This window comes from Fundulus heteroclitus, unplaced genomic scaffold, assembly GCF_011125445.2.
Source record: "Fundulus heteroclitus isolate FHET01 unplaced genomic scaffold, MU-UCD_Fhet_4.1 scaffold_58, whole genome shotgun sequence".
In the NCBI taxonomy this organism is placed as follows: domain Eukaryota; kingdom Metazoa; phylum Chordata; class Actinopteri; order Cyprinodontiformes; family Fundulidae; genus Fundulus; species Fundulus heteroclitus.
Window position 1 is genome coordinate 146,310 of NW_023397011.1, and position 11,191 is coordinate 157,500.

General features: G+C 40.9%; 1 protein-coding gene and 2 long non-coding RNA genes across 3 annotated transcripts in view; 2 read left to right on the forward strand and 1 right to left on the reverse strand.

The window, feature by feature from the left end:
* Nucleotides 1-9,923, reverse strand: LOC118561193. Its single transcript, XR_004929855.1, has 2 exons — nt 9,890-9,923; nt 1-1,373 (listed from the first exon to the last, which is right to left on the reverse strand). It is a non-coding gene; the product is annotated as an uncharacterized LOC118561193 (long non-coding RNA).
* Nucleotides 5,144-5,523, forward strand: LOC118561194. The gene is made up of 2 exons (XR_004929856.1): nt 5,144-5,323; nt 5,417-5,523. It is a non-coding gene; the product is annotated as an uncharacterized LOC118561194 (long non-coding RNA).
* Nucleotides 9,924-10,199: 276 nt separating the features above from the next.
* Nucleotides 10,200-11,191, forward strand: part of ccdc22 (coiled-coil domain containing 22) — a 72,805-nt gene continuing 71,813 nt past the window's right edge. The window contains exons 1-2 of the mRNA XM_036133127.1: nt 10,200-10,590; nt 10,693-10,870. Coding sequence (XP_035989020.1) covers nt 10,541-10,590; nt 10,693-10,870 — 228 coding nt within the window. The 5' untranslated portion in view covers nt 10,200-10,540. The remainder of the gene's footprint in view (nt 10,591-10,692; nt 10,871-11,191) is intronic.

The following is an 11,191-nucleotide window of genomic DNA, read 5'->3' on the forward strand; positions in this document are numbered from 1 at the left end:
TTTTTTCTTTTTCAGTTGTCTCAAAGAAATGTTTAATCCCCTGCCAAATATCAACTATAATAACTTTTCACCACTATTCTGGCCAAATTCTCCCTTCACGAAGATCAACTCCACACAGTACTTTTCCACTGTAAATCTCTTCACTCAGACGCTATTCTGAGCCACACATACGTACACACATATACGCAGATTTACACACACAGACCCACTCGCGCACACACACACTCTCAAGCACTGTGGACTCAAACATTCTCTCCTTTCATGTAATGATCCCATTAAACGACACATTACGTTGGACAAGATATAACAAGAACAAAAACATATCAGACAGACAGCTTGCGCGAAAAGAGTCTTCTGCGACACTTTGTTGTTTTTTTTTTCTCTCTACGGGACCTTTAAATACCTCCTTGACTAACCGCTGTGTTTTCAAAAACTCCCAAAATGTTTCTGTGGGATCCCCTTTTAAATCTCTTCATTTATTAGTAATACTTTCCTGGAATTTTAGCTATTTTTGTTTGTTGAATCACCCCTTAAACCTGCATTGTATTATTTTACCCATGTAGCTAAAGGTTTTATTTTATCAGGGTCCTGCTGTTCAATGAATTTCCAGTCTTTACTCTGGAGCTGTTTCAACGTTTTCCTTTGTCCCTTTCCCATTTTTATAAATTTGATCCAGTCCTGTAACACATAGGGTGTTCTATAGGCTGGGATTTTTACACCGTGGGGTAACAATTAAAATACCTGTTGTGGTAATTCTCACTTCAACTCTTTCGAGTGGAGAATTCTTGCTAGACCTCCTCAAAGGCTTGTTACTTACAATCCCACTGTTTTTAAATGAAAAGAAAATACCTAGTGGTATTTAATTTTCCAGTCATACACACAAACACACAAACACACAATGCAGACGTTAGTTTTGTAGGACTCTGCCGCCCTATCCTCGAATTACACGGCCTAGTCTCAGGACGCCGTTATCCTACTTTGTTTTTTTTCTACACAGACTTTTTGGGCTCTGTTACCCCTTCAATTCACAGACCTTTTGGGCTCTGTTACCCCTTAGTGTACCTATCAGTGCCAAGGATGATAGGGTTTGTTATCACGGACTTTCTCGGACTCCGTTATCCCTTCTATGCGCAATACCTCTCAGGTACTCATTTATACCTTTAAAAAAACAAATCCACTCACCACTGCTGTCAATCCTCCCTCGGACTTCCCGTCAACAGTCAGAAACCCAGAGGCGAGATGGACTAGGCCCTTGGAAAAGGATCTGAATGCAGTGATCACTGACATTTCACCCGGTTCACCTCACCCAGAGGAAATCCTCCTGTATGTTGGGATCCGGCTCGAAGGACCAATTAAATGTCAGGTTCAAACACCTAAAACATTCATTAACAACACAAGAAGGAGAGACAACAATGAGATTGATTTTCAAATAATCTTGCAAGGAGATCGAACGGAGATGCTTAATACAGATGTCCAAATCCGATCTGAAGCAAATCCGTCGCCCCCTCTCTATTTATTAGGAAAAGGAATCCCTGGTTCCATTTTGAATCTAAGGGGTAGGGATAAGCAAAATAACTGTGACCTTCCAGATAAAACCAAACAGTTCACACAGTGCAGCACTCCAGATGGCTGAATAGAGTTCATAAAAACACTTATCATAGTCACAACATATTTCTCTGCTTTCTGCAGGCCTTCTGCAAATATAATAGAGAAATCTAAAACCTTAAAACTTCTTAGTAGTAAAGAGTAAATATATATGATAAATGAAATGAAAATAGTAAATAACCTAAAATATGTAGACATAGTAATAATAATTCTATCAAGGCTCATTGTATATTAAAGATGGACACTACCACCTACCACTTCCTCTCATAAATAAAGACAAAGTTATGCCTGATAACTATAAAATGGTTAAGGAACGCACACTGCACCTTATGAAAAAATTTAAGAAGGATAAGTTGTATACAAAAGAATACACATCCTTCATGGAGGACATTTTGAAAAGGGGCTATGCAGAAAAGGTTCCAATTGAGCAGCTTTGCAGAAAGGATGGACATGTCTGGTACATTCCACATCATGGTGTTTACCGTAAGTGAAAGCGCAAACTGAGGGCGGTGTTTGACTGTACATCCTCGTTTCAAGGAACCTCTCTGAACAAGGAGCTCCTCCAAGGTCCTGATTTGACAAACACCCTTATTGGGGTATTGTTAAGGTTTCGCCAAGAACCCATTGCAGTAATGGCAGACATTGAAGCAATGTTTTATCAAGTCTTTGTGGATGAAAAGGACAGAGATTTCCTGAGGTTTCTGTGGTGGCCAGAAGGGAACATTAACAAACCTCTTGAGGTTTACAGGATGAAAGTTCACCTCTTTGGCGCTGTATCATCCCCAAGCATTGCTAATTTTGCTCTGCGTCAAACTGCTGCTGTCAACCAGAAACATTATTCTGATGAAATTATCAAAACCATTGAAAGTAACTTTTATGTAGATGATTGCCTCCGATCAGTGGCAACAGTGAACCAGGCAATGAAGCTTGTCACAGATCTCACCAAAATATGCAGTGAGGGAGGTTTCACGTTAACAAAATGGGTCAGCAACAGCAATGAAGTGCTGACAAGCATCCCTGAACATCACAGAGCTGCAGCATTTAAGGAACTAGATCTGGATAAAGAAAAGTTGAAAGAACAAATAACAGTTGAGTCTGCATTTGGACTCCACTGGGATACTCTCAGCGATACCTTCAGCTTTAAGGTGACCATCAGGAGTCGACCTGCTACCAGAAGAGGTATACTCTCCACAGTAAGTTCAGTATACGACCCATTAGGATTTCCTTCTCCTTTCATCTTGAAAGCTAAACAATTACTTCAGGAACTCTGCAAATCCAAGTATGGATGGGATCATGTCATTCCCCAGGAATCTGCAAAGCCTTGGCAAAGATGGCTCAACGAGTTAAATCTGCTACATGACTTTCAAGTTGCAAGATGCATGAAGCCTGAAAACTTTGGTCCCGTGGAAACTGCTGAACTGCATCACTTTTGTGATGCAAGTGAATCAGGCTATGGTACAGTAAGATACCTCAGATTATCAAATCACCAAGGTCAAATCCATATCTGCTTCATATTTGGAAAAGCTAGAGTGGCACCTCTAAAGCAGATGACCATAACCAGACTGGAACTCACAGCAGCAACATTGGCTGTTAAGGTGGATCGAATGCTAATGAAGGAGCTGCATTTACCACTTTCTGATTCAACTTTCTGGACAGATAGTACCTCTGTGCTGAAATATATTCACAATCAAACTAAAAGATTTCACACTTTTGTATCCAACAGGATTGCCGTAATCCATGACCTCTCCCACACCAGCCAGTGGAGATACGTAAATTCAAAAGTCAACCCAGCCGACGACACATCAAGAGGAATCTGTGGAATCTTTCTTAAGATCAAAATGGCTGACCGGTCCTGAATATCTCAGCAGAGAAAAAAGAACATGGCCGAAGCACACAGAAGGTTTGAAAGAAATGCCAGCCAACGATCCTGAGGTGAGAAAGGAGATCACAGTTAACAGTGTGATAATGGAGGATCAACATCCAATATGCAGGATAATCAAGTATCATTCATCATGGAACCGACTTCAGAAGCAAGAGTTGCCGTAACATATATATATATATATATATATATATATATATATATATATATATATATATATATATATATATATATATATATTGTTACGGCCCAAGGCCTTTCCTCTGAGTCCCCGTGTAGAGCTTCTAATTGGTGCTGATTGGAAGTGGAGGCAGCTGGCCAGACTGACAGCAGCAAACTTCCTCACCTGACAGCCCAAGCACCAGGGCCCCGTTCTTCGTACGTTGCTTAAAACATCCGAGATCAAATGAGACATCCAAGATGATTTCATCCGGCTAATCCTGATCTGGCTAGTTGGGTTCTGCGAACACACCTGTTGTTTATGATTAGTATGGCTGGATTGAGTTATCTGAGATAACTGCGCGTTCATGCGTTTGTTTAAAAGGGGAAATGTATCGATAGCAGAAACAATGATCAGCAACGCTGCTATTGGCTGTTCAGCATGAACAAAGAACGCCCACAGTTTTTCTCCCAAGCAGAACACAAGCTTTTAATGGGAGGTTATGCCGAATTTGAGTCATTAATTAAAACGACAGGGAACACCTCAAAGTCTGCTAAAGCCAGGAGAGAGGGCTGGCAAAAAGTAGCAGACAAATTAATGCATAAATACTGTCCATGGTAGACGTTTCTATCACTTTCTACTGTATGTATTTTTGCATTTTAATAATTTCATATTTACTTTGTTCTTTTATATCAGAGCCTCCACGGAACCCACTAGAACATGTGGACAAGTAAAAGTGAAATACAAGAATATTCTACAAAATGGTAGCCTTTGATTATTATACTTTATTTTAAAAAGGCACTTGTTATGTCAAGAGATCCAAATTTCAGTGTCATTCCTTAGACACTGGAAGTAAAGGATACGTGCAAACTGAGAGTTTTAACAAAAAAAAATCTTTATCTATAAAAAAAATGAAGTTCTCCCTTTTCTAAGTCATACACAGTTTACACGGTAAAACTGTATTGCTCCGTGTCTAGATAATCCATCCATAGTTCTTTTCTAATACAATATACGGCTCGACAGGAAGAAAGCCTTTCAAAGTAAAACTAAACTTCACAATAAAATGGCCTGAACAAATCTTCTTACTGAATATGATCAAAATAAAAAGCAAACCATCATACAAATAACTTAAATACTTTCTATTTATGACTCTAACACCATTTTTCCTCTTTAAAAGCCACTGTTAAATGATGTGCTTGTCTGTTTATAACAGCCACAAAAAAAATCTCTCTACAAAATCACTGTCGCGCTGCGCTAAAGGATCCTGTCTATTGCGCAATACGCGATTAATTCAAAAAGCTCTGAAATTATTCTTGCACCTTCCGCAACAGGTTGCTGTCGTAAAAATGGACATGGCTACGACAGACTTCCCTATCTCCTCCGCTTATACAGCCGTGATCTAATCCTGTTTACATGAAATAAACCTGCTCGCGAGCAGGCTTAAGCTGGCGCACATGTTGCTATGACAACAAGTCCAAGATGAGTTTCGAAGAACCAAACGATCCAAGATCATGCCAAACCGTCAACAATCAGATCCAGCTAACTGAGTTAGCGACGTACGAAGAACGGAGCCCTGATCATCAACTGCGGTCAAGTGAGCCCTCACTTGATTTTGTTGGTCTCGCAAACACTAAGGATTACGGCAGAGGCGGCTGAGACTACTTTTCAAAATAAAAGCAGTATGTTCGCGGTTTATCGACCATGCTTAATGCTATACTTTATGTAACACTCTTTAGCCTAAAAAACTCTCAAAACACTGTTTTCTTTTACAGCTGACTACTTTTACTTACAGATGACAGATGATGTTCTTCAGAACTTATTCATCAAACTGCATCTACATCATTTGTGTTTTAAAAATAAAGGCATTTAAAAATCTCTAGATTGACTACATTTTTGCTGTTTTATACTACCATGCTGAACACTGGAGGTGTTCAGCATGGTAGCAGAAAACCTCCAGATGTGGCTCAATAAGTTTCAGTCAATTCTGATGTAGCACTTAAAAATAAGAGCCATTTGAAATTGCTATATATTAACTAATTATTAACAAAGTTGCTGCCACTGCAGCAACTAAACCGTAGATAATCAGTGGATGAAACCACTTCAGCATGATAGGAGAAGACCTCCAGATGTGGCTCAATAAGTTTCAGGTAATTCTGATGTGGAATTACAAAATAAGAGCAATTTGAACTTGCTATATATTAACCCATTATTACCAAAGTTGCTGCCACTGCAGCAACTAAACCATAGATAATCAGTGGATGCAACCACGTCAGCATGATAGGAGAAGACCTCCAGATGTGGCTCAACAAGTTTCAGACATTTCTGATGTGGCATTTCAAAATAAGAGCCATTTGAACTTGCTATATATTAACAAATTATTAACAAAGTTGCTGCCACTGCAGCAACTAAACCGTAGATAATCAGTGGATGCAACCACTTCAGCATGATAGCAGAAAACCTCCAGATGTGGCTCAATAAGTTTCAGACAATTCTGATGTGGCATTTCAAAATAAGAGCCATTTGAAATTGCTATATATTAACTAATTATTAACAAAGTTGCTGTAGCTCTAGCAACTAAATAGTAGATAATCAATTGATGCTGCCACTTTAGCAGGACAGTACAACACCTCCAGATGTGGCTCAACAAAGCTCATTAAGATTTGATGTGGAATTTCAAAATAAAAGAATGTTAAAACCTTAAGTGCATTTGCCCTACACTATATTGCCAAAAATATTTTCTCACCCGTCCAGATTATTGGAATCAGGTGTTCCAATCACTTCCATAGCCACAAAATCAAGCATCTATGCACACAGACTGTTTTCACAATCATTTGTGAAAGACTGGGTTGCTCTCAGAAGCTCAGTGAATTCCAGCGTGGAACTGTGATAGGATGCTACCTGGGCAACAAATCCAGTCATGAAATGTCCTCACTCCTAAATATTCTTCAGTCAACTGCATCACAACAAAATTAAAGCGTTTGGCAATGACAGCACCTCCGCCACGAAGTGTTAGGCCACGTAAACTTTCAGAGTGGGGTCAGTGGATCCATCCATCTATCCATCTTCTGTCATGTTTGGCCCTATTGGGGCCAAGCATGACAGAAGGAACAATCTGCAATCTACTGTAACAATCTGTAGTGTACAAACGTTTACTGTTATTCTTCCTTATGAACATAAAATATTTTGTTTTTTCGGGTAAGTTATCTTTTGTGGAAACAACTATTGTCGTGATTAGTCTTGATGAACCTAGACAGAGCACACACACACTCACAGAGCTTATTTCTGAGAGTTTATTGAAAGAAAGATGAGTAGCGGATGAGCAAACCAGAGAGGCTGTACTGGACTGGAACTGGAGTGTAGATGGGAGCAGGAGCTGGAGGACCAGAGAGAGTTCTTGAGATGTAGGGCTGCTGGAGCACAGGGGTAGCAGACAGTCCAGTTAGCAGAGGCCTTACTTAAAGCAGAGAGGTAGCCTGAAATCCAGCAGCTAGCAGAGGCTTCACTTGAGACACAGAGGTGGCAGGAACTCCAGCAACTAAACAGGGAGCAAAGTAGGCTCACAGACGTGGAGTGAGTGGAGAATGATGACGAACCGGCGGGGAAGAGAAGACTGAGGGAAGCTTATGTAGGGAGGCTGGCAGGTGGAGTGAGTTCTGACTAATTAAAGTCTAACAGGTATGACTGTTTGCTGAGGGAGTGGAAGGTGAGCTGAGTGAGAGGAAGAGGAACTGGAAAATACCAGGGAACAAAGTCAGACCCAAACTAAACCATGACAACTATTAATTTTGTTATTAAGAGTAACTATATTGCACTACCCCTCCCCTGGACTGCCACCTTATCACGGTGGAGGGGTTTGAGTGTCCCAATGATCCTAGGAGCTATGCTGTCAGGGGCTTAATGACCCTAGTAGGCTCACCCAAGGCAGACGGGTCCTAGATGAGGGACCAGACAAAGAGCAGCCCAAAGACCCCTTATGATGAATGAAACTAATGAACGCAATGTTCCCTCGCCCAGTCGCAGGTCACCGGGGCCCCACTCTGTGGGCCTCTCTGGTGTACACCGGTGATGAGGAAAGCTGTCAAGCTGAAGGAGTCCTGTCTGGCTTTCTGGCCTGTGGGACTCTGGAAGCAGCTGATAGGTACCAGCAGTCCAAGCGGCAGGCGCCAGGCTGGTTGCTGAAGCAAAAGCTCTGTACCAAAACTGTTTATAGTGGGGGTAATGTGCTGCTGACCAACCCAGAGCGAATCTCAATGATAGCTTTTATGTTAAAATTTTCTCTGAAAACTTACACAAAAGTAGCAACCTCGACAACAACTTGGTTCAGATTGACTAAATGATGACAGCAACTTTGGTCAAAATCACTTTATATATAGAGATTTAGAATGGCTCTTATTTTGTAATTCCACATCAGAATTGGCTGAAACCTATTGAGCCACATCTGGAGGTGTTCTCCTATCATACTGAAGTGGTTGCATCCACTGATTATTTACGGTTTAGTTGCTAGAGCTACAGCAACTTTGGTCTAAATTAGTTAATATATAGCAATTTCAAATGGCTCTTATTTTGAAGTGCTACATCAGAATTGACTGAAACTTATTGAGCCACATCTGGAGGTTTTCTGCTATCGTGTTGAAGTGGTTGCATCCACTGATTATCTACGGTTTAGTTGCTGCAGTGGCAGCAACTTTGTTAATAGTGAGTTATTATATAGCAATTTCAATTAGCTCTTATTTTGTAATTCCACATCAGAAATGTCTGAAACTTGTTGAGCCACATCTGGGGGTGTTCTACTGTCATGCTGAAGTGGTTGCATCCACTGATTATCTATGGTTTAGTTGCTAGAGCGACAGAAACTTTGTTAATAATTACTTAATATATACTGATTTCAAGTGGCTCTTATTTTTCAATTCTACATCACATTTCGATGTAAGTTGTTAAGCAACATAAGGTTTAATATTGTCAAAACTGGTTAACTTGAGTCAATGTAAGGGTTTTTAAATGTTTTTATTTTTAAATCACAAATCATGTAGATGGACTTCTGGAGATCATCATATGTCATCTGTAAGTGAAGGTAGTCACCTGGAAAAAATAAGTTGTTTGAGGCTCAAGAGTGTGACCAAAGCATATATTTCCATTTTCACCAGCAGGCCAGAATAATGGAAAAAAATGACACATGAAGCATGAATATAAATATATCATAAATGATGTAAATATGTGTGAAAAGACATAGTCGATACACCGCGAACATGCTGCTTTTATTTTGAAAAGTAGTCCCAGCCGTCTGTGCCGTAATCCTTAGTGTTTGCGAGACCAACAAAATCAAGTGAGGGCTCACTTGACCGCAGTGATCATCAACCCCAGCTGGGAGCAGCTCAGATCAGACCAGCTCAGAGGAGCTCAGCTCGTTCTTTCTCTCTCTCTGCCACCTACTTCTCTCTTTCCCGCTCCTCTCCAACCAGTTAGGATTTTTGTTAAATAAATCCCATTTTAAGTTATCCCATGCGGGGCTTCCCTTTGATTTGTTATGGTCCAAGAGCCAGGCCATAACAAAAAAAATAAATGAATTATATATATATATATATATATATATATATATATATATATATATATATATATATACCTCTCAACTTTTGACGACAGTTCAGAGTGAGATTGTTGACGGGGGGGGGTGCTGTTGTTCGATTCAACACTGTCCAACGGGGGGGGGGGGGGGGGGGGTGCTGTCGGTCGATTGAAGACGGTCACTATTTTACACGGACTTTGCTTTCTTTTTACAGTTTGTAATAACACATGACGATTTACCTTTTAATTCGCACACAACACGTAGCGTACAACTGTTTCACTTTGCATGAGGGAAACTGGTTTGCGCGGCGGCGGTCCTTGCAGCTGTGTTACATCTACTAATGGACGTGCGGAAACCATTGTACCGCAAATTGGTTCCGCCATGACGCGAAGCGTCCGTACGCGTGCGTTTCAAGAGTGAGATTTTCATTGTAAGATTGAGATTTTCAAAGTAATGCGTGTGAGCGTGTGCAATTGATGAAATGCGTGTGTCACACGGTCAATGCGTGAGAGTTGATAGCTATGTATATATATATACCAATGTCTATAGCTCTGATGCCCTCACGGAGTAGATGCAATTTTGGAGAGACTCAGTCACAAAAACTTGGACATGTAGACCTGTATCTCTCTATCTAATATTAGAAAAATCACATTCTAATATAACCAATATCTTTTGATCTTACTTGTGAGAAGGTATCCCTCGCGCCCTGACGTCAATAGTCCGTCGATTTAAACAAAAAATACGCCGCACAGTGCTGAGGTATCATTAGTGTGTTCAGCTTGAACCAGCAGGTTAGGTAGCAAGTCGACCGCCCCAAGATGGCGGCCGTAAGTCCTGCGCCACGACAGTCAATGCGGGGTCTACTCTTATATTATGTCTATGGTCATGAGACTCTCTGTTGTGGTCCATTGTGGGAAATGTAGTGCAACGTTTTACACTTCCAACTCATTCACATCTGACTCAGATTCATAGAAAACTTCGCTTCCCAGAAGCTCCATCTTTCTTGTCGAGGAGCACTTCCACCCTGAATAAAAAAAAGTCACAGTTCTGAGGGCTGTTAGTCAGTCATCCCAGCTTCAAAGTGATTGTGGAAGATCTTGTGATGAAACTTTAATATTTGTGCTACGTGGCTTTACTGGAACTGGGAAGGAAAACCGTGTTTGCTTGAATGAGGGACGCCTTTCTTAATAATCAGGGGCTAGTATGTTGCTAGCAGCTTAGTCCCCGTGAAACTTAGCTTAACTGGTGGAAACCCATGTTAAGAAATTGTCGATCATCGGACTTTGGTTTAATCCTTTTGTTTTTGTGGACTATTTTCTGAAAAAGTTTAGCGATGGAGGAAGTTGATAAGATCTTGATTCACGCTCTCAGACACGTCGGAACGTAAGTTGGTTCATTTTGTGTTCTTGCAGGTTCTATAAGCTAGATGTAGCCGACTTATTGACAGCTCTCGGGTAGGTTATATCACATTCTTGTGCCCTACAGGGAGGTGGGCGAGGGCATCGACAGAGTAAACCAGTTCACCAGTGAGCTCATCGTGGAGGCTGTGGTCAGATGTATCCGGGTGATCGATCCCGGCCTGGGCGGAGCGTTACCTGCCTCCCTGCCGCCGGGTATGTCTGCCCGCTTCAGAGTGGGCATGAGCCTGGCTCAGGTCTGCCAGGTAAACACCTTGAGAAAGTGCCGTTCCCAAAAGTCTGAGCTTTTGTGTTGGCTAACTGGTTTATTTGTACATGAAGACTGCTGCTGGAAAATGCTTTTCTTTTCAGGTGAATTGAATAACTAAAGATCTGAATTAACAAACCTCAATCACTGGCCAAGGAAACAGGAACACTAAATGCATCTGTCACTTAGGCCAAATGCAAACACTGTCCAAATTCATGCAAAAAAAGATTTCTTAAATATATTTTCACCAAAAGAAATGTGAACACTCCAGTGTTACCCCTGGGTATTTTCTTTATCTTGCCTAAGAGAATCACATGTC